This window comes from Struthio camelus, chromosome 8, assembly GCF_040807025.1.
Source record: "Struthio camelus isolate bStrCam1 chromosome 8, bStrCam1.hap1, whole genome shotgun sequence".
Taxonomy (NCBI): domain Eukaryota; kingdom Metazoa; phylum Chordata; class Aves; order Struthioniformes; family Struthionidae; genus Struthio; species Struthio camelus.
Window position 1 is genome coordinate 9901510 of NC_090949.1, and position 25010 is coordinate 9926519.

At 55.8% G+C, this 25010-nt stretch overlaps 3 protein-coding genes across 8 annotated transcripts in view; 2 read left to right on the top strand and 1 right to left on the bottom strand.

The window, feature by feature from the left end:
- Positions 1-6142, top strand: part of NOS1AP (nitric oxide synthase 1 adaptor protein) — a 273521-nt gene extending 267379 nt beyond the window's left edge. For all 5 annotated transcript variants that reach the window (XM_068952161.1, XM_068952163.1, XM_068952162.1 and 2 more), the window contains 2 exons: positions 5031-5277; positions 5358-6142. In XM_068952161.1, coding sequence (XP_068808262.1) covers positions 5031-5277; positions 5358-5787 — 677 coding nt within the window. In that variant the 3' untranslated portion in view covers positions 5788-6142. The remainder of the gene's footprint in view (positions 1-5030; positions 5278-5357) is intronic.
- SPATA46 (spermatogenesis associated 46) lies at positions 31-4877 on the bottom strand. The gene is made up of 2 exons (XM_068952496.1): positions 4458-4877; positions 31-4414 (listed from the first exon to the last, which is right to left on the bottom strand). The coding sequence occupies exons 1-2, from the start codon at positions 4704-4706 to the stop codon at positions 3866-3868; spliced, it is 798 nt and encodes a 265-aa protein (XP_068808597.1). The 5' UTR covers positions 4707-4877; the 3' UTR covers positions 31-3865.
- A 255-nt stretch (positions 6143-6397) lies between the features above and the next one.
- The window catches only part of UAP1 (UDP-N-acetylglucosamine pyrophosphorylase 1), a 30637-nt gene continuing 12024 nt past the window's right edge, over positions 6398-25010 (top strand). The window contains exons 1-5 of one of the 2 annotated variants that reach the window (XM_068952058.1): positions 6398-6808; positions 9205-9497; positions 12391-12582; positions 13402-13496; positions 14455-14531. In XM_068952058.1, coding sequence (XP_068808159.1) covers positions 6523-6808; positions 9205-9497; positions 12391-12582; positions 13402-13496; positions 14455-14531 — 943 coding nt within the window. In that variant the 5' untranslated portion in view covers positions 6398-6522. The remainder of the gene's footprint in view (positions 6809-9204; positions 9498-12390; positions 12583-13401; positions 13497-14454; positions 14532-25010) is intronic. The other variant, XM_068952059.1, reaches the window with a different exon arrangement.

The following is a 25010-nucleotide window of genomic DNA, read 5'->3' on the forward strand; positions in this document are numbered from 1 at the left end:
GCCTGGAGGACGAGATCGCAGTGTAGGGACGGTGGGAGGTGGTGGTGTGGAGCAACCGGGACCCCTGGCCCCGGTCTCTCCTGCTGCAGAGATGCTGCCTGACCTGGCCGCGAGGCAACGCCAGGTTGCTCTCTCCCCAGCTTGTGGCACGTGCCAGGTCCTGGCGCAGGGAGCCTTGCGGAGCCCCAACTTTAGGGAGACGGGGATGTGCCCGAGTACTGCAGGGGTCCCTCTGGTAGGACAGCAGGCTCGTGGCAGCCCTGCCGGGAGCAGGGCACAGAGCTCCTCCTTCCCTTGGCCGCGCACCCCTGCTGTCAGCTGCGTTGTCCCGAGCTCAGCCAGGCCTCAGCACCTTCTGCTTTGCCCCAGGCTCCACAGCACGCGGCTGGGAAACCTGAGGAGAAGGGGATGGAGCAGCTCTCTGTGCGGTGACTGGCAGCGGCTGGTCGCGTCCCAGCGGGGCCCCTGGCTCCGGGGAGGATGGTGAGCGGGAACGCAGGGCAGCTCGCGTCCGGCAGCTTGGCGGCTTGCATGGCAGCAAGCGGGCCGTGCCGCGCTGCAGCGTGCGGGGCTTGCGTGCTGAGCTGGAGCGGCTTCAGCGTGGCAGCCTTGGAGAGATCCGCTCAGCATCAGGCAGCGATCGGAGAGGTGCTGGTGCTGTTACCTTGCCCCTACCGCTGCAAGCTGCCTTTCGGGGTCAGGCAGAAGCCGGAGTTCCCGGCTGTGCCGCGGGAAGGCGGCACGTGCCCATGTGCAGCGCGCCTGCGGGACAGGCTCCCTCTCACCTCCAGCGTTGCTGCCCAGGAGCCACAGACCGGGAGGACTGCCGTGGTCGGCCGTGGGTGCTGCACGCAGGCTTCCTGTGCTGCGCCAGAAGAGCAAACAGCCTGTTTTTTTCCACCGGATGCAGCCATCTCAACCACTGCCCCATTAGTGCAGAAGAGAGCTGGGAAAGGGATGAAGGTTTTTGCTCTCAGAGCTGAGCCCAAGCCTGAATGCGACTGCAGCTTTCCTGCAGCCTGTCTGATCCCTGTGGCAGGACCCCCAGGCTACACTTCCGTTGACGTGCAAAGGTTGACTGAAGTGGGGTGCGTGAGCAAAAAGGTGAGGGGAAGGCGGTGAGAGACAGTGAGAATAAGACTGGGAAGGAGCTGTAGGGCCGAGCCCAGCTGGTGCAGGGCGGCCAGGCCTGGGGCAGGGGTTTGTGGCACAGGCAGGACAGGGACGGTGTTGGCTGGAGGCAGGTGGAGGGCGCGCTCCTCCAGAGGACTGCAGAGCGCAGGTGGGCAATGCTCCTCGGAGAGGGGGGCAAACCCCGTCCCCATGGGCAGGAGCATGAGGAAGGCGCAGTGCAGCGCTGGCAGCCGGGGAGGCAGCACGGTGATGTGCAGCGTCCGTCTCGTCACTGCCTGGAGCCACAGGGCGCCGTCTTGGGCTCCTCGGGATGGTTGCCTGGTGTGAGAGCCTTTATGGTGCTCTTGCATCACGTTTTCAAGCACTTCCCTGCACCTGGTGCCACCACAAAGCCTCTTCGTAGACAAATCTTCCCGTTTCCGGGCAGTCACGTGCTGCCCAGCCGTGGCTGGGGGATGCTCTCCTCCTCCTCCCCAAGCACTGCCAATGCACCGCTAGCTACCGCAGGGGCTACTACTCTGGGGCCGCTTGGTGGCACGGTACCTGGCTTGTGCCAGTTACCTGGCTGCTGGTGACCCTGCTCCCAGCCACAGTCTGGGTTTGCAATGGTGGCTTCAAAGGGCCGACTGGCCCTTTGAAGGGGGTCTCGCAGGCACCCGCCTCCGAATGCCATCCAGATGGTGATGAAATCCCAGCTGCGCTCCTGCGTGCTGAGCACTGCTCTGGGAATAGTTGCTGCGAGCCGCCTAATTGCTTCGTGCCATGTGCCGCAGGGCTCGGCGTCCGCATTGAGCTAATGCCACGAGGAGGTGCAGAGCACCGGGGAGGAGGCTGCTCGGGTGGGCCCAGGGGGGCAGGTGGCCAGGCTAGTAGCGGCAGGGGCACCCCAGGCACAAGTGGGTCCCTCCCTATCTCCTGTTTGCATCCTGCAGAAAAGCGAGTGCAGGGTCTCAGCATCCCCCCCAGACCCTGCAATCGCGTGGCTGATAGCCCTAGGCGCTCCCAAAGGATCCAGAGCTTTTGTCTTTCCTGCATGTGCGTTTATCAACTGCCTATTGCTGTGGTCTCTGCGAGGCCGCAGCTGGAGGGGTATGAGCCTGAGTCCTGACGTGCGTCCTGCTCCTCGCGGGAGCGCTTGAAGCGGTGGCGATCAGCACAGGCATCTTCCTCTCCTGCCACCCTCCTATCCTGCTTCTGCTTCGCTTTGCTGCTTCCCGCTGCTCTCGCCTTTGCCAGCTCTGTCTCTGCTCGATCTGCCTTCAGCTAACCCTTAGCCGAGCATCTCCCGGCCACAGGCTTCTGCTCTCCTCCAGGTCTCAGCCCTGCGGCTGAGAAAGGTCCGTGGCCCACGTCCCAGCGGGGTGAGGAGCGGGGTGTGGGGTAGACCCCCGTGCGGCAAGGGTTGGGCCATGTGCTGCCCGCCGCCGGGAGGAGGCTGGAGGGAAGGACGTGTTTGAACGCCCCCGGCAGTGGCCGTGCGTCTGGGGGAGCCCCGGGGCGGCGCGCCGGAAGCAGAGGGGGAGCGGGCGCTGGTTGGGGGACGTGCTGGGTGCTCCTGTCCTCTTGCCACCCATAGGCCATGTCCTGCAGGCGGCCCTGAGCTGCGCTGCCGCGAGCAGCGCTGTGCCTGCCCCTATGCCAAGGGGGCCCTGCGGTCCCACTGCCACCTCGCAGCGCTTGCAGGTGAAGGCAGGAGGAGGGTGGCCACAGAGGGCCGCCGAAGGGTGGGAGAGGAGCCTGGTCCCGATGCGTGGGGCAGAGGGGGGCACCAGCAGCTGGGCCTGGGCACAGGGGGCCAACGGAGGGAGGGGGGGGGAAGAAACGGGGCTGGGCCGAGGCGCCTTCCCTCGCCGCAGCTCCTGCCTGTCCTAGCCGCGCACGAGGCCCGGCGGGGAGCGCGGGCGCCCTGGGAGGGTGCTGCTCGGGCACCGGAGGCGGTGAGCGGAGTCTGGGCTGCTGCGGCCGGCGGCCGGGCCGGGCTCTTGGTGCTCGAGCGCGGGCAGAGCTGCCGGGAGCCCGTGACCGGCGCCGAGGGGTGCTGCTGCTGCCCAAGCCCCCGCGGGCAGGCGAGAGCCGGCCGGCGGCTGTGCGCGCGTAGATGGTCCGGCTGCCGAGTCAGCGCTGCCTCTGAACTGCCTCTCTAGCCTCACACTTTTGTTACGGACCTTGACTGGGGACTTATAGCTATATTTTTTTGTCCTTTCTTTTCCTACAACTGTCGTGTTCCTACTAACTGTTGACTCACTCTACCTGGGAAAGCAGCCTGTCAATGTAAGTGCACTTAACCCTTGGGTGTTGTCGTTAGGTGGTTGGCTTTTGCTAAATAAATCTTTCTATTTCTCGAGGCTTTTTTTCTGTTGTCTCTTCCTTCTCGCTGCCTCTCGCTCTTTCTCTGCCACCTCTCTCACCCTCCGCGCTCAGGCCTGGCGGCAGCCCGGTTGCGTCCCGCCTGGTTTGCAGAGTGCCGTCCAGGCTGGGGACAGTTCTCCGCGCAGCAGAGCTCGCGCCCCGGCACGAACAGGAGGCGCTGGGCCCGGCCGGGCCGCGCGCCCTCCCGGCCAGCCTCCCTCGGGGGAAGGAGACGTCGGGAATAGCCCGGCCGAGGGGCGCGCGGAGCCGGCGGCGGCGGGAGGCGGGATGCTCGGAGTAATCCCGTTTATTGCATGTCTGCCGGAGGGAGCGCCGGGGAGGCAGCAGTGCCCTCGCGCGGCGGCTGGGCACGGCCGGCGGGCTAGAGGGGCGCCGCGGGGGCGAAGGCCTCCTGCGCCGGGCGCTCCTTCTCCCACAGCGCCTTGAGCTTGCGGTAGTACACCTTGCAGCTGAAGCCCTCGCGGGCGCCGTGCCGGATGTGGGTCTTGAGCGACCACAGCGTGGGGAAGACGCGGCAGCAGGCCACACACTTGTAGCCGTCCTGGGGCGCCAGCTGCCACTGGGAGGCCGCCAGGATGTCCTGGACGGTGACGCTGTCCCAGGCTCCCCCCGCGGAGCGGGCCGGCCGGCCGCTCTCGGCGGGCCGCGGCTCGTCCGGCGAGCACGAGGAGGAGCAGACGATCTCCGAGAGGTCGTCGGGCGGGTCGGGCTCCCCGGCGCTGCCGGCCGGGCTGGCGGAGGGGCTGCCCGCCTCCTGCCGGGCGCCCCCCTGGGCGCACACGAAGTAGCTGTAGGGCGAGAACCAGGGCCGGTAGACGGTGCAGTGGCGAGCGGGGGGCTCGCCGCCCAGCGGGTCGGCCGGCGCGCCGGCTGCGGGGGCAAGGGCCGGCAGTGAGTCCGCCGCCCCGGGCTCCCCCCCCCCCCCGCCCGGCGGTCCCGCCGAGCCGCCCTGCAGCCGAGGGGCGGCCCGGGCTGGCGCGGCGGCGCCCGCAGCTTCGGCGATGCCCGTTGGGAAGAGGCGGGGAGAAGGCAGCGTCGCCGGCCGGGCCGCCAGCGGCCCTCGGCCCCCCGCGCCAGCCGGGCGCCGGCTCACCTGGCGGGCCGGGGGGTCCCGAGGGGCACGGCGGCTCCGGGCTGCTCCTCCGGGCGCTGCTGCTGGGCGCGGGGGCTCCCGAAATGGACAGCAGGGCGAAGCTCTCCATGGCCGCGGCGCGGCTCCGGCGCGGGTTTCCAGGGTTCTGCCGGGGCCCCCCTCGGGGTGCGCGGGTGACGTCACGGGTGACGTCATCGGCGACGTCACAGCCCTGGGGTCTGCTGCGTCCCCTCGCTAAATCCTCTCTCTCTCTCTCTCTCTTCCTCCCCACCGCCCGCTTCCCAAGTTGCTTTCGGTGCCAGGTAAGAGACGGCGGCGGCGGCGGCGCGCTGGCGGTAACCGCGCCGAGGCCCGGGCCGGCTCCTGCCCGCGCCGCGGCCGAGCCCGCCGGCCCCGCTCACCGCCGCCTCTCCCTCTCCCTTGTGCCTCGCAGTGGACCAGAGCATGTTTGAGAACGCCAGCGCCGGGACGGCGCCCGGCCCGCGGCCCGGCCGGCCCGCGGCGGCCACCGAGCCGGGGGCCCGGCCGGCCGGCAGCCAGCACCTCCGCAACCTGGGCAAGGCCGTGGGCGCCAAGGTGAACGACCTGCTGCGGCGCAAGGAGCCGCCCGCGGGGCTGACGGAGGTGAACGCCCGCGCCGGGGCCGCGTTGAGCCCGGGGCAGCCGCCCGGACAGGACGGGTGAGTGAGCGGGCGTTTTCGGCGGCGCCGGGGCGCGGGCCGGGCCGCGGCGCCCGCCGTCACCGCCCCTGTGCTTGCAGGCCGGCGGCGCCGGAGGCCGTGCCCCGGCTGGACCCGCCGCCCGCCCCGGCCAAGAAGCGCGCGCCGCGGGCGCTCAAGACGCCTCAGGACATGCTCATCGCGCCTCCGCCGGCCCCGCGGCAGCCCCCCGAGGCGCCCGCCGCTCAGGCCGGCCCCGGGCAGGAGCGGCGGGCGGCCGGGGAGGCGGCCCCCTCGGCGGGCCCCGGGGCGGCGGAGCCGAGCGAGGATCAGCCCGGCGCCCTCCCCGTGCCCGACCTCATCCACAAGGGCAGCCTGGAGAGCCGGCGCGGCGGGGCCGAGCGGCCGGCGCAGAGCTCGCCCCACGCGGACAAGCCCTGCCGCCGAGCGGGCCCCGAGCGCCAGCCGCCCGGGAGCAGCCCCGGCCGGGAGGCCGACGGGCCCCATCCCGACCTGCTCTCCTTCGAGTAGCGCCTTGCCTTGCCCGGGGGCCGCGTTTCGGGAGCCGGCCGGCCTGAGCTGCCCCTCCCCGCCCCGGGCACCGGGGCGCGACGCAACGTGTGTACAACGCGACGTGCTGTACGTGGCCGACGCCAGCCCGCAAGCAGAAATACGTATATATATATATGTATTTTATATATATATATAAAAAAAACGTGTGTATGGGTATGCTGCCTAGAGAAACGCCGCGGCCTGCCGGCCTGCCTCTTCCGAAGCCGGCTCCTCGCTGCTGGGCCTGTCCCTCTATTTATGTCGCCTCGGACGCGGGCGTAGATGGGGAGGAAAGGTGCGGATTGCACAATAAAGACTGGTTTTTATCCACTGACTCGCCGCCCGGTCTCCATGGAGGGGCGGGGCCGGCCGGGGGGCGGGGCCGGCCGGCCGGGGGGCGGGGCCTAGTGGCGGGGGGCGGGCCAACCCGAGCGGAGGGCGGGGGCTTGCGGGCGAGGGGCGGGGCCGGGCGGGCGAGGGGCGGGGGCTTACGGGCGAGGGGCGGAGCAACCCGAGGCGGGGGCGGGCGCTTCCGGTCGGGTGCCGCCGCCGCCCCGCCCCGTTTCCGGTGTCATGGCGGCCGGAGCGCGGCCGGTGCCCGCAGCGGCCGGAGGGCGGCGGCGGCCGGGCCGGAGCCCGAGGCGGTGGCGCAGCGGCGACGGGGCGATGATGTGATGTGAGGCGAGGCGAGGCGAGGCGAGGCGAGGCGGCGCCATGTCGGGGTGCGTGTGGGGCGCGGCGCCGCTGCTGGAGGCGCTGGGCCGGCTGTGGGAGGTGCAGGCGCCGCTGGGCAGCGGCTCCTCGGCCTCCGTGTACCGGGTGCGGTGCTGCGGGGACCCGCGCGCCCCGCCCGGCGCCGTCAAGGAGTTCGTGCCGCCCCCGGCGCGGCCCGGCCCCGCCCGCCGCCCCGGCGCCCGCCCGCCCGCCGCCGACTGCGCCGAGTACGGCTTCCGCAAGGAGCGCGCCGCCCTCGAGCACCTCCGCGGCCACCGCAACATCGGTAACGGCCCCGCGCCCTGGCCCGGCCCTGCCCCGCCACCGGCCCGGGCGATCCCCCGCTCCCCCCACCCCCACACCGGCACCCCCAGCCCTGGGTGCCTCCTGCTCTCGGCACCCCCACCTCGGCGTCCCCCCTCAGCACCCCTCCCAGCTGGGCCACCCCTTCCTCCCCCCCCCCCCCCACACCGGCACCTCTGCCAGCTGGGTCACCTCTGGGCCCCCCCCTCAGCACCCCTCCCAGCTGGACCACCCCTGGGTGCCTCCTGCTCTCGGCACCCCCACCTCGGCGTCCCCCCTCAGCACCCCTCCTTGCTGGGTCACCCCTTCCCCCCCCCCCCCACCGGCACCCCTCCTTGCTGGGTCACCTCTGGGTCCCCCACACCGGCACCCCTCCCAGCTGGACCACCCCTGGGTGCCTCCTGCTCTCGGCACCCCCACTTCGGCGTCCCCCCACCGGCACCCCTCCTTGCTGGGTCACCCCTTCCCCCCCCCCCACCGGCACCCCTCCTTGCTGGGTCACCTCTGGGCCACCCACACCGGCACCCCTCCCAGCTGGACCACCCTTGGGTGCCTCCTGCTCTCGGCACCCCCACCTCGGCATCCCCCCTCAGCACCCCTCCCAGCTGGGCCACCCCTGGGCACCCCCACACCGGCACCCCCACCCCTGGGTGCCTCCTGCTCTCGGCACCCCCACCTCGGCATCCACCCTCAGCACCCCTCCTTGCTGGGTCACCCCTTTCTCCCCCCCCACACTGGCACCCCTCCTTGCTGGGTCACCTCTGGGCCCCCCACACCGGCACCCCTCCCAGCACCCCCACCCCTGGGTGCCTCCTGCTCTCGGCACCCCCACCTCGGCGTCCCCCCTCAGCACCCCTCCCAGCTGGACCACCCCTGGGTGCCCCCCCACTGGTGCCCCCCCCCCAGCACCCCTCCCAGCTGGGCCACCCCTGGGCACCCCCCCCCAGCACCCCTCCCTGCTGGGTCACCCCTGGGCACCCCCACACCGGCACCCCTACACTGGTGCCCCCCCTTAGTACCCCTCCCAGTTGGGCCACCCCGGACACCCCCACACCGACATACCAGCTCCCTCTGCCCTTAGCTGCAATTTAGGGTACCCCAAATTGGCACCATGCAGCCCCCACCTCTAGCTTCCAGCCCTCCCCAAACTGCTGGGTTTTGGCACCGCTAACACCCAGCACCTCTCGTCCCTAGGGACTTGCATCCTCCCAGGCATCCCTAAACTGGCACCTGCTGTCCCTTGGATCCCCTGTCACCCCACCACACACACACACACAGCCTGCCCCTGGCCAAACTGGCATCCCCAAACCACCCACCCTGCTCTAAGCAGAGCATCATTCGCTCGGCAGGGAGCCCCCAACCCTTTGGGGGATATACAGTCTCTCAGCCCCACACCCTGGTAGGGGCACTCCCAAACTGACACCCACAGATGGGCAGGGCTAGAGACCACCAGGTCACCCCCCCACACACCCAACCCACTTGTGTTAGTACCCTTCACGATGGGGCACCCTTGGGCAGGCAGGCCTGGGAACCCCCCAACCTGGGATGGGGACCCCCAAACTGGCACCCCTGGAATAGGTGCTTTCAGGGCCACTGCTACCCAGCACCCCAGGACAGGCAGGACTGGGTGTCCCTTTCCTTCCTGGGGCTGGGTACCTCCAGGCCACCTCCCTGGGGTGGGCAGGAGCAGGCACCCTTGGGATGGGCACCACCCCTCTGGTACACAGGGCTGGTCACCCCAGGCAGGGCACGCTAAGTTACCTTCCTGAGCCGCCCCTGCAAGAGCCATGCCACAAACGGGGCAGCGGCAGGGAGCGTGCCTCTGGCAGGAGCCCCCAGGCTGTTCCTGGCAGCCCATGGAGTCACCTGGTGCTGATTTTTGTCAGCCTAAAATGCTTCTCGGTGCCCTAATGCATCTGGAGACTCAGATGGAGCTGAGGTTTCCAGTGTGCTAGATGTGACACAGAAAGAGGGAAGGATGACCCGAAGAAAGCAGTGCTACCTTGGCTGTACCTGTGGGGACCTATGGCAGGAGGTCCCCTGTGACTTTCCCAGGGTCCCATAGGTTCGTAAATCTGCTGTCCACTACCCAGGGATTGTTCATCTTGAGTAGGAACACCCTTCCCCTTAGCTTTAGCAGAGCCTTGTGGGGTGTGTTGAGACCTGCCCACCCTCTGAAGCACAGAGAGGCAATGATTTTCCCTTGCTGCTTCCCTCTAAAGTTGTTTTGCTCTCTGGATCTGTGAGATCACAGCCTGTGTAACAGATGAGCTGCCTCTTGCAGCTTTTGAAGTCTTCTGGGCATTCACAGAGAGGAATGATGTGGGCTGACCGTGGCCATTGCATGTTACCAATGCCTGGCAATGTTTCTCGCCGTAGTGACACTGTACGGTGTGTTCACCAACCACTACTCTGTGAATGGCCCGTCTCGCTGTCTCCTCCTGGAGCTGCTGGACATCAGCGTGTCAGAACTGCTACTGCATTCCAGCAACCAGGGCTGCTCCATGTGGATGATCCAGCACTGTGCCCGAGACGTCCTCGAAGCCCTGGCTTTTCTGCACCATAAAGGCTATGTGCATGCAGACCTCAAGCCACGCAACATCCTGTGGAGCGCAGAGGAGGAGTGTTTTAAGCTCATTGACTTTGGACTTAGCTTCAAAGAGGGAAATCAGGTTTGGAACGTGCTGCTCTTGAAGCAGTTGGCTCTGTTTGTGTTAAACTGCGCAGATCTGTGCTGCTTCCAGCTCAGTGCTGCTAAGCAAATGTGTATCAGGTGGGAGGAGAACTCGGGTTGCGTCAGGTTGGCTGTAGGAAATAGGGATGGGGACTGTTTTCCAAGGATCAGACCTGAACTGGCGTTCCTGTGGGTGGTAGCATAGGAATCCACATGACCTGATTAGAATAGCAGCTGAGTTGATGCTAAGGGTTTCCTGGAAAGCTAAAATGTTGTTTGGCCCTTAAAACTCATGTTTCCGTTCTCCTTGCATGCCTTTGGTTCCTGTTGATGTCTTAGCCTTTGTGATATATCCAGGTCTGTGAACTCCACGGTCAGTGAGACAATGAAAAAGTATTGTCTTGCAGCTTCTGGCAAAGTTTGCTGGTTTTTCTGTGGCTGGACAAATAGGAGCACCCAGATCTACAGGATTTCCTTTTACCAAGCCTTATCTTATGTATTAGTAATCTAGGCTTTGCCATCACCTCACTAGTTAATAGCATTATCTCTGGCGTTGTCTCTGTATTTCTCTGTAGTTTCATCCTCTCTTCAGTAGCTTCCCTTTTTTAGTAGCTCTGTGTGTTCCTCTTCTGTGCAGTTGTGTTGACCAAAGCTCGTATTCTGGCAGTGGTAGGCAGTGTCCATTCTTTCTTTACAGATATAGACAAGTCTTTGCCTGTTCTGCTCTCTGCTTTTCCTGTTTGCTGAGCTTTTAGACCCTTTTCATGCTGTCGCTTTTAGTTGAGACCGATACTTCTTTTTGTAAAGTTTGTCCTTGCCCTTTTTACTCTTTTCCATGGCCTTTGAAAGCAATGGCTCCTCACCTTTCTACAGAGAACCTCAGGATAATCTGTTGTCAGCTTGGTAAAATTTCCTTTCATCCCTCCCTCTCCCCCAGAAACAGTCTGTGGGGGGGTATCAGTAAGACTTTTTGATAGCCTCTTAGCAAATTTGCCTCTGTTCACTAGGTGATGTGTGGTAAGGAGTCTAGTAAACAATTGTTCTTTGCAGGCATTCTTCTGGGTTGTCCCTATTGCACCCTACTCATCTAGAGGCTTTACATTCCTATTTTGCCACTGGTTTACCTGGTATTGACAGCGAAGCACACTGATCTGTGAATATTAGAGGATTGCGTGGGTGGTCTATCTCTGAATTCTTTTATACAGTAGCTGATTTTAACATGTGAACTTCTTAAACTCCTCCATGTTGTCCGGTTCTCCCACGTTTTTGGCCAAACACTGTTTCGGGCTGGCAATTTGTTGCTGTCTATCAGCAAAAAACACTCTCCTGGTGTCCTGTGTCTGATGCAGATACAGGCCTAAAGAAAAAAAAAGTATGTTGCTGATTGCTCTGTGAGTTTCCTCCTCTAACAGATGATCTTGTGTTTTATTTGCTTCTGCAGTTTCTTTGCAACTGCTTTCTTTAGGCTGGATTTCCTCTGCCCATTCTTAGGAACATCCCAGCTGGATGGATGAACCTTCTGACCCTGCCCGCACTCCCTTGTATAGCAGCACGCATGCATGGTTTCCTTATCTGAGTCAAGACCACATTACTTGCATTTGTGACAACTCTGCCTCAGCTTTTCCTTGCGTAACTTTTCCTGCTGTTACTGTTTAACAGAGCATAGGTGTTACGCAGAGCAAGGTCTCAGCCACATAAATGTCTCAAAATACTTCAGATGATAGGAGTGAAATTTCATTTCCCTGTTTTTGCTAGTGGCATTGACCATGGTGTTTTCTCTGTCTCTCAGTGTTCGTTGTTGTCTAAATTGCTCCCTCTCCTGATAGGTGGAGGGACCCTTGTGAGCAATCTGTTTGTTGGTTTTTTTTTTTTGTTTAAGTTTATAAAACACTTCTGGCTTTGTTGCCTGAAAATGCCTTTTGGAAACTTTACTTTCGTAGAAGTGAAAGAACCAGATAACTTTGGTTTAAATATATTCCCAGTGTAAGGATTCTCAGTCCTGTGCTTTATCCAGAAAGCAGACTTGCGTACTCGGATTAACAATGTTTTACAACAGGCCCTCCTATGTTAAAAAAAAGTGGTGTGCAGTTTATCGTTGGAGGTTCACAACACTCAGCCAGACAGAGCCGTAGCTGATCTGATGTAGTTGTGGCTCTGAGCAGAAGGTTGGTCTGGAGACATTCAGAGCAGCCCTTCCAACCAACACTTCTGTGATTTACCCATTTTCTTTTAACCAGCCAGCGTGGGGGTATTTTACTCTCTCTAACCCCAGCAGCTAAGCAGGTATTGATTGCTACAGTGCTTCTGACTGCAAGCCAGGGGAAGAAAGAGGTGCATGGGAAGCGCCTTTGGCAATTTCCTTGTCTAAGTGTTAGATGCCTGCCTTGTTCTTTTAAATTTTTTTTTTCTAGAGAACACCAGTACTTGAATAATGGAAGCAGTTACTGGTCCTCAGTATTCAGGTTAAGCTGTGTTGGTTCAGTTGGTTTAGGGAGCACGTTGCAGGTGTTCAGCCCTTATCCTGAAACTTCCATGTCCTCCGCACTTAGAGAGGTTAATGGGCCAGCTTGCAGTGAGGTTCAGTATTTATATTAGGCCTCTTTCCTCCCACCAGTGCCTTCTACCAAAGAGATTGGATGTCAGTGGCATTCCTACTATGTTGCTGGGAGGTGTTTCCTCTTCTAGACTGCTTTGGGTTTTTTTCCTCGTCAGCACAGCAGTTTAGTAAGTTGAACTACCTGTCTAACACGACTGGCTATATAATGCTCTCTGTCAATTTAGCAATAGTATTTAGTTGACCCATTTGGAAAGGCCTCTAAACTGATGTAAGGATGGAGCAGAGAACCTGCGTCTGGAAAACTAACTTCTTGTGTTTGTTTTATCTTCCATAGGATGTGAAATATATTCAAACAGACGGGTATCGGGCTCCAGAGGCAGAACTGCAGAACTGCCTGGCACAGGCAGGGCTCCAGAGTGAAACGGAGTGTACTTCTGCTGTGGATCTGTGGAGTCTGGGAATCGTTTTACTGGAAATGTTCTCAGGAATGAAACTGAAACATACAGTCCAATCTCAGGAATGGAAGGTGAGTGAGAACTGCTGCTGGCGTTTGTGCTTCCACCAAACAAGTCCTTGTGCTTCCTGCTTTTTACCCGGGTTCGTGAGGTAGCACCTGGAAACTGGTATTTCCAGGAGGTTTCTCTATTTCATTGTCTTGGGAATTAAGTTTTCGGAGCCTTAAGAGACTCCCTTGCCCTGTGCTCCTGGCATGTGTGAACACTGCGTACGTTCTCATTAGTGAAATCGTACGACTCCAGGATTCTGTGTTTCGAGCCTAGGGCTTGCCGAGACTCGTAATCTGGGTTGTGCTGGTTGTGGTGTGGCCCAGAAGGAACAATGAAATAGATTGCTGGTGACTGCCAGCTAGTTTAGCAGCACAATGGCAGAGCAATGACTCGCTCTCAGCTTAGTCTAACGTTAGCTCCAACTTGGGGGTTTTCTCGTAAGTGAATATCCTCAGAAAACAAGAGGAAGGTTCTGTCATAAGTCTGGAGCCTGATTCTGTCCTCTCCTCTCTGAATGAATTTGTATGTCATGCTCCCCTTCCCACTAAAAGTATCCTTTCAGCATCGTTATATACATGGTACGAACAAACGTGCCTGCGCATGAAACTTTCCATCTTTTGTATAGACAAATGGGAAGACTTCATCTGATGTGGTCACCTGGTGGTTGAACGTGTGAGGCTGGAGCATCAGGGATATCTCATATAAAGCTGGTGCTGGGAGAAGGGGGATAGGCGTCACTTTCTGAGGTGGATGAGGAGGGCTCTAGTACTGTGACATTACAGCAAGCTTTGCACTATTATTTTCTTTCCCTCCTAAGCTCTGCTTCTTTTTCTTTCCAGACAAACAGTTCTGCCATCATTGATCGCATTTTTGCCAGTGAAGGGGTGGTTAATTCAGCCATTCCAGCTTATCACCTCAGAGACCTTATCAAAAGGTACCTTAAACATTTACTAAGTGTTCCTTAATGGTGTACCCTTATGCTCAGAAAGCCTTGCGCCTTGCTTTTGGTAACTTGGAGCCCGCAGCTTACGCTCTGGTTTCTAAAACCTCCCTGCCACTGTGCTGGTAAAAAGCGGGAGCCTTAACAGAGATGCTTCAGCTCTTCTGGGGTTGGCACAGTTAAGAGTAAGCACATAGAGAATATCAGTCATAATGTTCACTATTTGGTGTGTTAGTGCTTTGCTCTTTCTATGACTGAGATTGTATTTGGGGAAAACTGGGAAAATAAGGGTACGGTGAAGATTTTTCTCGCTTAGAGGAGTGTTGTCAGAAACCAGGGAGGAGGACAGACGGTGCTGTTTCTCCACTGCTGTCACGATTCAAATGCGGCTCCCAACTGAGAGGTCTGTAGAGGGGTTTGGTGTTGCTGTCCTGCTCAGTGGTCTGTTTGAAGCTGCAGAGTGAAGGAGGACAAAACTCAGCACAAAAGGCATCTGGAGCCACTGGTATTTAAGGCTGAGTTGAAGTTCTCAGGAAAGTGCTGGGCTGTTAGCTGCTTCGAATCCCGTTTGTGAAAAGGTGTGGGAGCTCTAGAGTGTCATTGCTTTCATGAGACTCTGCATGTGTGTCTGAGACATGGGTTGAACGTTCTGGACAGGTGCAGCTGGAACATGTTGTGCGTTTTGTAAACTTATGAGTCAGCAACTTTCAAAACTTGGTGCTGAAGGGCATCTAGAATGAAAACCTACTGCATTGTTTACCCAAATCACTTCAAAGGGGTCCTTCTTGGGTGCTTGCAGCTCAGAATTGAAAGATTTGCTTCTGACTGTTCTCCTTGTATCTTAAGCACCCTAAAGATAGGCAATTCCTCTGTACTGGCTTCTAGCCTGATTTGAATTTGCGGACGCACGAGTGTCGCATGTAAGAACATAAGGGTGTCTCTTCTCTTTCAGCATGCTTCATTGTGACCAAGGAAAGCGAGCCTCCGCTGAGAAGGCTTTATGCAGCCCGTTCTTCAGCATTCCTTTTGGTAAGTCGTGCCTGTGATCCCTGACCGCAGCTTTCTCAGCATGTACAGCAGGCCGCGCAGGGGTGCAATTAGGCTGTGGTGTTTTGGGTTCTATCCTCATTGCTGCTTTCTTGTACTTTATGGCACTTGTCGGCCCTGCTGTGGTCCCACAGCAGGGAGGCGTCAGACCGTTTCAGGTGCTCTCAGTGCTGTCCTGTCTCTATAGCCATGTGGGCTGACGCTCTCCTGGTTGGACTGCCAGTAAATTCTGCTCAGGTCAGACAACCAGAGTACATTGACAGCACTGCTCTGCTGAGGAGACAGAAGTGGTAAGGTACTTACCTAATACTGTGACTGCTGAGGTGCTTTTGAAGAGTGCAGTGCTATCTAGGGTAGGCTGATGGCTTTTCTTATGCTAAGAGTATCCTGGCTTAGAAGCCATGAAGGTGATCGACTAAGGCAGTCTCTGATGGTGGCATCTGCTGCTGCCTCCGCTTTGGCAAGCTGGGCAATGCCAGGGCATTCCCACGGTGTTGGAGGCTGTTTTGGGGCCTGGCAAAGGGGGTGGCAAGCCTAATTTTGCAGTGGCTTGGAGGTCAGGGCCTTCCTCTTCTGATGTCAATGTGGCAAGTCACAAATGCTTGCAGTCCCTCTAATGTCGCTGCCTTCTCTTTGATCTGTCGCTTCCTCTGCAGCGGAGGAAGATCATGGTGTTTCCCCAACACTCTCCGTACGAGTTGCAGGCTGGCCGCAGGAGATGGGCTGGGACCATGCTCCTTAGGTCCCTCTTGGTTTTCTGTTCCAAAAGCAAAACAGTAACATCCTCCAGAGCTTCTCTGCTTTCAAGAACAGCAGTGAAGAGCTCTTCTGCAGCATAAATCAATGCTAAAGGCATCCAGCTTCTAGCTGGACTAGAGTTCTCTCTTGAATCTCAGCCATGCTTTTCGTAAGCTGCTTGATATACCTTACAGTGAAGGTTAGCTATTGCCTTTTCTGAGGCTGCATCAAGATGTTGACATTTGTGTGTATTTGGCAAAGGTAACAAACTCATCCTTGTTTTCTTCTGCAGGGAAACTTCTCCTGCATCTCAGAAACTGGGACTGTTGTAATCAAAGCCACCTTCCATGAACCTTGCAGCCAATGCTGCTTTAGAGTAGAGGGAAGAGTATGTTGGCAGGGCTCTCTGGTCTAGTTTTAAACACACAGCCCTTTAACTGTACCTGTTTGTACTAGGAAGGTGCTTCTGTGGTTAGTGCTACAACTTTATACAACAGCTTCAGTTTTTCCTAGTTGCTAGTTCTCTTCTTTGCCAAACTTGTACTGACAGCTTGTCTGCACAAAGAGGCATTTACTGTTGCTTTCCTAGGAAGTCGAAAAACGATCTCTGTCGTTACCTTTCTCGTGGATACAGTTGGTCTATTTTAGAACGAAGGCAGCCGAGAATGGCTTTCCTTGTCATTTACAGCCAGATGTTGGCTTTCCAGATCATCAGCTTCTTCCCTGAGCTGCTTGGAGGCTGCCGCCCTTTGTGTTGTGAGCGTGGTCGATACCACCCGGAACTTTTGAGTAGGAGCAGAGACACGAGGCAGAAGTACCTCCTAGGACAGAAGGGAATTGCAGGAAATGTATTTCTCACTTGGCTGTGGGAAGAACAAGTAGCTCTGAGTGCTAGGTGTTTATCTCCTTTCCCTAAAAAAAAAAAAAAAAAAAAAAAAAAAGGACACATGAAATGAAGAACAGATTTACACACTTCAGCAGAAGGGGCCCCTTATAAGACCGATGAGACAACAGTTAAGTGTTCTTTCAATCCCATGTTCTTCTGATGTTGTTCCTTGGTTGCCAGCCGTCCCGTGGAAGAACGGTCACAAAGGTTCGCTTGCAGCTGGAACCTGCCTGTTTATCTGAATGCGGCTCCTTCCCCAAAGAGCTGGCCCTGAGTGCTATCTGGCATAGTCTAGGCTGATAAGGTCCTTCATCCTCCAAGCTTTTCATAGGGAGTCTTCCATGTCAGAGAGAAGGAGATTTAAAACGTATGGGTTTCCCTGCCCTCTCCTTTTGCACTACGAAGTCCCTTTCTTTTGTCTGAGGCTAGCAGAGATGCCAGCTTTTTGATAGGGTGTTGTGTGCTTAGCTTGGAAAAGTATTTCCAAGGAAATAATCACCCTCTATCTTTACAGAGCTAGTCAGAAGGCTCAAGTTGGAGACATTTCTTCCCTTCTCTTCCCCCGTCTCCCTGCCTGAACTGATCTTCAGGGAATATGTGGCATTATTCAGTTATTTTTCTCTTCAGAAAAACGGTGTCAAGGGCTGTACCTAGGAAGAGGGTTGCCTGGACCTATGCACAGTAATGAGTTGCTCCGTGGAGCTAAAACGTCTCCGTTGTGTTTTTTACTTTCCCTCTTGGACTCTTGTCCCTGAAACTGGCCTTGGGAGTGCAGATTGCACATGTTTGTCTTAAAGGAGCAATCCGTGAGCACCAGATCTCGAGCAGAACTGTCAAATATGAGAACTATAAGGTACTGCTTTTGTGTTCTGCTATTGTAGCTTGCAGATACCAATAAAAACACGTTAACGCTCTTGAAGTACTGTAAGTCAGTCTCCCAGATCTTAAATTCACAGCTGGCCTGCTGGTCCCTTTTGAGAACATGAAATCAAGCTTTTGTCCTTGGAGAAGTGACACTGTCTACCTTTTGCCGCTTTGGGTTTCTAGAAGTTCTGCAGCTTCCCTCACAAAAAGTGATTCTCGTAGTTTGGCACTAGTCTGCCCTCCTTAACTGTTCCTTAGTTCCACAGTAGGATGCATGCAACGTTATTTTAAGTTGTCCATGAGCTGCCTGTTTCCTAGGGCCAGAGGACCCATGGCGAAGGCTTTATTTCTGAAGGCTTTATTTCTGCTCGTACAAAGTTGTTGGCAGGCTCACTGCTCATCCACCTCCCTCTTGTGGCCGTACCCTATTCTATACTACTGCATTGTTTAAGAAGTTAAATCGTTTTCCCTTTTTTCTGTCCCAAGATGACATGATGGTCTTTGCAACAGACAGTTGCAGTTGGATTTTGGAGGGGCTCTTGTTTCACGTGGTATTTAGGGAACAAGTAGGAGATATCCTAGAGAGAGCTGAGGCTTGTGCCCTAGTATAGTTTAAGAACTGGAGGCATGGAAGCTGGTCAGCCTGTTTTCAGTTTGTGTGGTACCACCAGGTGGGAATCCTGCAGTAACAGGAGACACAGGTTGCAGAGTAGTTCTCTTTTCATCTCCTCGCATCTCCGTATTTAAGAGGGGCAGGTTGCTAACTATCTTAGCCCTTGACAGATGCATCAGCTTCTAAATCTCAGCTAAGCAGCCATAATTCCGGTCTTAATTGCTGCTAGCTTTGTAGCTTTGAAGGCACTTTCAGGTGCTGACCTCAGTATTATTGCAGAACGCACCAAATCTTCTGGGAGTTTTGGTGCACAATATTCAGTTGGAGACAGGGTGGATAAAAGCTGTAAACACAGGTAATAGTGGAGAGAAGCAAAACTGTACTGCAGAGAACAGTAGGTGCCTGTGTAGGATAAGATGACATATCGAGTCTGCTCCCTGTTTTATTGATCCTTTGGACTTTGTTTCCTTTTTTTTCCCCCTCTAACTTTGTGGGTGTCACTCAGCTCCCCATATCGAAGATCTGGTGATGCTCCCCACACCTGTGCTGAGGCTGCTAAATATTTTAAGTGACGCTTCTCTACAGAGTGAAGAAGAATATGAAGGTTGGTGTATGCCATACAATTCCAATATAGCAATGTTGTCTTAGAAGCTGTTTAGTTTGGATTTGGGGATATGAGAGCAAGTGGAAGAGCAGTTTAGTAGGTGCAAAAATAGCAAGCAAGGAGCTTCTCAGCTGAGGTGGGGGTGAACTGTGCCAACAGAGGCTAGACTGGAACTAAAAGAGTGAGATAGAAAGCAGAGTTTGTAGCGAATTCTTTGGGGGTGCAAGATTAAAAAAAGGTTTCTTTGATTGTCTTCTTTGGTTAAATGCCCACAAACCTCCTTATGTGGTTGTGGCTCTGAGCTTCTGCTAGACGTGGCCAGGACGCTGTGGAGCCCAACAGCAGGAATCCTCAAAAGTGTGCTAATTGGCTTATCCAAGATCTCGACAGAGAACTGAAAGAACTTGTTTGAGTTCTTGAGTTGTAGCAAAACTATACATGGTAGGTGGCAAGGCATGTTTGTGGAACTTGCATTTCTACTTGCTCTCAAACCGAAGTAAGTGGCAAAAACTACAGAGCTTACTCTGGGGATATGAGTTTAAAAGTCTGAGTTCTGCTCACACAAAGAAGGGTTTGTAGCAGCTCCTTTGGTTCCCCTCCTCCAAGTGCCGTGAAGAAAATACCTGCTAACAAATCTTGAATGTTTTAGCTACTGGAAGGCTGAGGTTTGTGTGTGCAAGGAAAAGCACTGGCTATGTGCTCCAAGCCCCATTCTCAGAAGGATTCACTGCCCTGCAGGTCTATGTTCCTGGGCCTCACTTTGGATACTTTGTCTCGTGGTTTGGCTGTTAAGCAGTGTTAGTTTCTCTGTGACATCTCTGGATTATTTATCTTAAACTGAGAGGGAAAAAAAATATGTTGACTAAATGTTGTTGATGGGTTCATCCGCCTTGGTTTTCTTCTGACCTCATTTCAGTTTGCAAAGTAAAAGAACCAGCTCTTTCTTTTCTCAGATATCCTGGAAGACATAAGAGAGGAGTGTCAGAAATATGGTCCAGTGGTTTCCTTGCTTATTCCAAAGGAGAATCCTGGTAAAGGCCAAGTGAGTGAGTGAGTGGAGGGAAGAGGCTGTGGATTCCCATATATGCTCCATGTGCCCCAGCACTGCTTCTCAACTTAAATCTCTTGGATGATGACAGTGCTAAAAATAGCTGCTTACCTTGAGAGACAGCACAGGTTCCTTCTCTCATAACATAAGGTTCCCTAACCTGGGAGGATCCCGAACAGCTTTAGAAGAGGAGCTGGGGAACGAGAGAAGAGGACAAAGCAGTGGGTGGGAGAGGAAGTGCGGAGCCGTAGAGCATCATCGTGCTTTCTCCCATCTTTCCAAATGCACCAGCCCTAGAAAAGGGGAGCAGGAAGTGAAATTCCAGTGCAGAGGCGCAGCTGCTTCTTTTTAGCTCCACAGCTCTGTTCTCAACCAAGAATGGAGGGAAAAGATTTGATCAGAAACTATTTCCCCCCAGTGATGGGCGTTGCAGAAGTGGGAGGGAGCGGACGGCATGCTGCAGTGGAAGTGCTGTTTCTCCTCTCTCTCTTTCAGGTCTTTGTTGAATATGCAAACGCTGGTGATTCCAAAGCTGCCCAAAAAATGCTGACTGGAAAGATTTTTGATGGCAAGTTTGTTGTGGCTACGTTTTACCCACTGAGTGCCTATAAGAGAGGATATCTGTACCAAAACTTGCTGTAGGCAGTAGCAACAATCAGGAGAGTTGTCTCGCTCCTCTTCCTCACGTTGTATTTTACAGTTGAATGTACAAAGAGCTTCCTAGCCCTGCTTTTGAGTCATCTGTGAAGGAGAGATGCAAAGGACTAAAATGGGCTTTGAAACCTTTACTGCTGCTTTGTGATGTGCAGAGGAGGCCCAGATGGCTTTAAGTGTGTGCTTGTGTGTGTGTGTTGTGCTTGCTCGTTTACATTAGATGTGTGGCTTTGCCTGCCCTTGGCGGGTGCTCAGGTGACCAGGGTAGTGACTATAGGAGCCTTGGAGGCAGAGCAGATCTTGACAAGCACTTTTAAGTGACTGAATTGAGACCGTTGCACAGTTTGGCCCTAGCAATTCTTTTTTTCTCTGGGGAGGGGATTTCTTTGTTCTAAACTTTCATCCTGCCATACGATACCTATGCTCTCCTCCAGTGCAGAGGAGGAGAAGGAAGGCTTCTCTGGCTTTTTTGGTATCTGTGGTAAATAAAGAAGGAGAAGCACCATCCTCTCTAAGGCAGATCAGGAAGACCTTGGCTCTTTACGTCCGAGAGAGCAGAGGGGGGCAGTGAAATGAGATCTGCTGGGCCTACAGACTTACCCTCTCACTGACCTGTGATCTGAGAGAAGCCATACATCTTAGCTGGCACAGATGGCGTGCTGGGCTTGTGGAGTGAGGTACGGGTGAAGCTGCCTGCTCAACTTGCAGCTCAACTTGCTTGTATGTGTGGGGTGGGCAGGGGCTGACCGGGTGTGAGTAAATGTCTTCGGAGCAGTGCCAGCCTCGGTCCCAAAAGAAGCTGCAGCACTTTGTAGCCTGAGATGATGTGAAAACTTTGTCATGTGGAATCATCTTTCTAGCTTATGCCCTGTACTGGCACTGTTGCTCTGAACTCTGATGCCAAATCATCTGTAATATTTAAGCGACTTTAGGTGATGTTTTTGGAAAGGAGTGCTAGAGCACACTATTCTTTGTGTCTGCAGCAGGGCTCCTGTCCTGCAAGTCCTCTAAGAGAGAACAAATATTTGTCCGTTGTAGGTTCCAGCGCTTGCCTTTTCTGTGTTGTGCATTTTGGTTTTGCGTTACCCTGTTAGAGCTGTTGTAGATGAGAAGCACTGACACTTTCGGTCCTTCATAGGTTATACAAAGGGCCTGAGGCAATCTGAGATCCTGTATGGAAAGGGCTTGGTCGCTAATCTGACTTGACTAGCCACAGCAGGCACCTGCTTTTGGGGGAAGAAACTGTGCGAGCTGTGTCACTGCTTCCCCCCAGAGCGCTCTCCCTACTCGTGGGGCTTTCCTGCAGGGGCAGAGGTTGGCTAACGCAGCAGCTAGCACAGGGCAGCCGGGGGCCCGGTGGCTGTGCTTTCCAGGGGCGGGCAAACCCATCCACCCAGCTGAGCCCCTCTTTGCAGGGGCTAGCGGTTCTGCTCTTGGGGAACACAGCGTGGAACAGCTTATGCAAAGGGGGAACAGCATCTCTTGGCTCGAAGGCCTGGTACCAGTTTTAGTGATGAGGAGAGCCCTCCAGTCATAAGTTCTCATGAATTCCTTTCTCCAGCTGAAATATCTGGGGGTAGCTGCCCAAACTGTCTCTGAGCCTCCCTGGGGCAATACCTGAGTTACCTTGCAGTTAACATCCTACATCCTGCTGGACTTGCTGAAATCCTGCACTTAAGTTCCTCTTGCTTTTTTTTTTTTTTTTTTTTTTCACCCTGTATGCATGTGTGTGGTGCATCAGAAGAAATGGTATCTGTAGCATTTCACGAGTCCGAGTTCTTCTCAGTGCTGGTGTGGAGTCCTGTTTACTCTAGCCCTGCCCAAACTTCCCCAGGAAGGACCAATCTTTTTGGTTTTTTTTTCTTTTTTTCTTTTTTTGTTTTTTTTCCTGTGAGGAGGTAGATTTTCCAGGAGAATCCCACAATGAGCTTTTAAGGTATGATTTACTGATCAGACTCTTTCCAGAATGATGGTACTTGGGTGTACATTGCTCTACAGCAACTTCACGTAGATGGGGTATATGATTCGTTTGCTTTTAATTTGGTTGTCCTTGCAGTGAAGCACCATTCGTGTCTGGGAGGAACTGGATGATCAGTCAGACGAGGTTTTTCTTTTCTGGGTGGAAAAGCAGCATTTAAACTGTTTAAGTACTCTAAATATCAGTAAATATTGACTGCTTCCTCAGCCCTGAGTTGCTGCTGTCTCTGGCAGGCTGAGCCAGAGATAAAGCACTTAGACTCAGAAATTCACGTGTTAAATGCCATCCTGTTAGCAACATTAAATGGGCTGCATGCGTGCCTGTCACCTGGCAAAAGACCCAAGAGCTCTTGCCAAGCTGAGTGCCAGCCCGCACAGGAATGTGACGAGCTCCCCTGGGTGCAGTGCGTGAGCTTGGAGAGGTCTATCCGTCGTGCTAGAGCGGTACATGAGCAGAGAGGCTGCATTTGCACCCCGGCACAATGCTGAAGTTCACCTCCTCAGATGCATTTCTCTAGGACTGTGAGCTTGTCTCTCTTTTTTCAAACATATCTGCTTTTAAATCAGAGTTGTATTTTGGATTTGCAGCTAAAGGTAAGAGCCTGCCAGGATTAACCTTTAGATAGTAGCTAGAGCCTACTGCTGCAACGTAGCAGAGCAGTTCCACTAAAGAGTTTGGCTGGGGTTTTGTTTAGCAGATTTAATAGGAATTAAATCAACCTGCAAGGTGCAAATCCTTGCCATGAGTTTTTCTCTCTGGATGCTCAGTGACCTCATTTGAGCACTCAGTCAAGCAAAGACCCAAAGCTGCTGCTCCTGCTTCCCGCTCTCCCCGCCCCCAGCAAGAGCTGAAGATGTTGATCTCGCTGTCCTGTCACTGGCTTCAGTCCCTGGCTGTGGGGGTACGGGAAGCTTCAGAAACTCCTAAGAGGTGGAAGCATTTTATCATCTTCCCACCCCATCTGCCTTCAAAGGCTTTTCTGTCAGGCTGAAGCTTGCTGTAGTGTCTCACTGAGATGTTGGTGGCTGTAGTAGGCTGTAGTTGGTGGCAGGGTAGTTTCAACCCTGCTAAAACCTGCGTTCTTGCCTCTAGATTGTATCTAAAGCACGCCTGGTGATGAGGCTGAGTGCATACATACGTCCTGATGTGTGCCTGGACAGGCCTGGCTGGCTTTGTTTCCAAAATACTGCGTGTTACAGGTGCAGAAGCCTTCGGGCTTTCCGCTTTGTTGCTTGCTGGGTTTCTCAGTCTGCGCTGATGCAGCTTCCTTCCAAAAGCCGCCCTTCTCCAGAACTACTTAAAGCAGCATTAAAATGTTGCTCGGGGCCTGAGGGCAGCTGTACTCCTTGGGCTGCTGGCCTGTGTCCTCAGCGACCACAGTTGGTGTGGGGGTGGCAGATGTCTTTCCCCAGTGCAGCAGTGCCCGATCCTGCAGGCAAGTCTGCTCGCAGGCTGTATCTGGCCGGTTATTTGCATCTGGAACCGCCAGCGTGTTCCTGACGTGGCCTTGGCAATTTGACGTTCCTGCAGTGCAGTGTCTTGAGAGGACACAGGAGTCGGGTGCAAGTGTGGTCCTGGCCTAGCAGCTGTGGCGGTGTGCGTGGTGCTTTCAGACCTGGCAGCAGCCGGGCTCCGGTGTTCGCCCTGAGCATAGCACCCATCGGAGCTCATATGAAAATCAGCAGGCTGCCTTTGTGGGAGGAGGCTGGTTTAGGGAGGAAAAGGATGACAGATCAAACCCCTGGATACGGCAAGACTTTGAGCGGTGTCTCTACTTGAGGTTTTCCTCAGCTCTTAAAGCTGAGGGCAGACCCCTACCCAGCTGAAGGTGGGAAGAAATCTGACTGCCCCTCCCTGAGCATCTCTTGTGTTCATGGACAACCGAAACCGCTCTGGAGGTGGCAGTGCTGGTGTACCTTCTGATCTCCCCATTATAAGTTTAGCGCCCATTTAACACGGGTTATTAAGGTAACACTGGCCTCCCATCTGCATGACGGGAGAAAGTACGTGAGAGCAAGCACAGCGGGCACCTCAGTCCTTCTCAAAGGGGCAGCAATGGCTCAGAGGGCTGAGGCCGCTGTGTGGCAGCATGGTCGTGTCTCCGCTTTGCACGTGGCTGCTCTGGAGCAGCTGGGTATGACCTAGGCACGCGGCCGGCCAGCTTTCTCTCAGGCTTCCCCATCTCAAACCCAGTAGCTCATTGACCCACTGTGCAAGTACCCTTATGCAAGCCCTGGCCGGCCCCAGGACTGCCAGAGGATAAGGCCGGGGATTACTGCCCTAATGCGGCTAGGGAGAGCAGGGCTGGGGCTCCCTGCAGTGGGATGCTCGTGCCAGCGGTTCCTGAGCTGCTGTCCTGGTACAGGCGTGTGTGGGGCAGGTTCAGCCTGCAGAGCAGCTGCCGATGATGATGATGAACGGGATGCCGAGACCACAGAGGGGCTGTTGCCCTCCACCAGCGCAGGACTTCCAGGATTGCCTGGCAAATGCTCGCTTGTTACAAAATTTGTGATGCTGAGGCTTGCTCTTAGCGCTGCTTGTGGATGTGTTGAAGAGCGTGGTGGTGCTAGGGGGCCGCTTGGCCGTGTGGCCAAGCGTGGTGCGTGGAGCGTGGTGGCCGTGTTTTGTTGACACCGCAGATGCAGCGTTAGGAGTGTGCCACCGTTGGCACCTCGGAGCACGTGTGTGAACGGGAAAAATGTTGGAGCTGAACTACTACTTGGTAGCATTTGCATCTAAAAGCTGATTCAGCAGAAAAGATCATTGCCAGTTGAAGAACGGCTGCCTCGGAGGTGAGTCAATTTGCACTTGCAAATTGATGGTTTCTGAGGGTTGGTTTCTGTGGCTGTGCTGAGATCTGTCATCCCACCCCCGCTAATACCACCTGGTAGTGGTTGGAGGGTGGTGGGATGAAGGGCCCCTTTCTGGGGGCGTGTGGCATCTGTGGCCAGCAGGTTATCGATGGCTCGGCGGGGAGGGGAACCGGACACTGCAGCAGAAGGGCCCTGCACCTCCTCAAGGGGAGGTGCTTGGTGGCCAGCAAAGAAGCACTTACCCAAGCCACGTTGAGGGACCT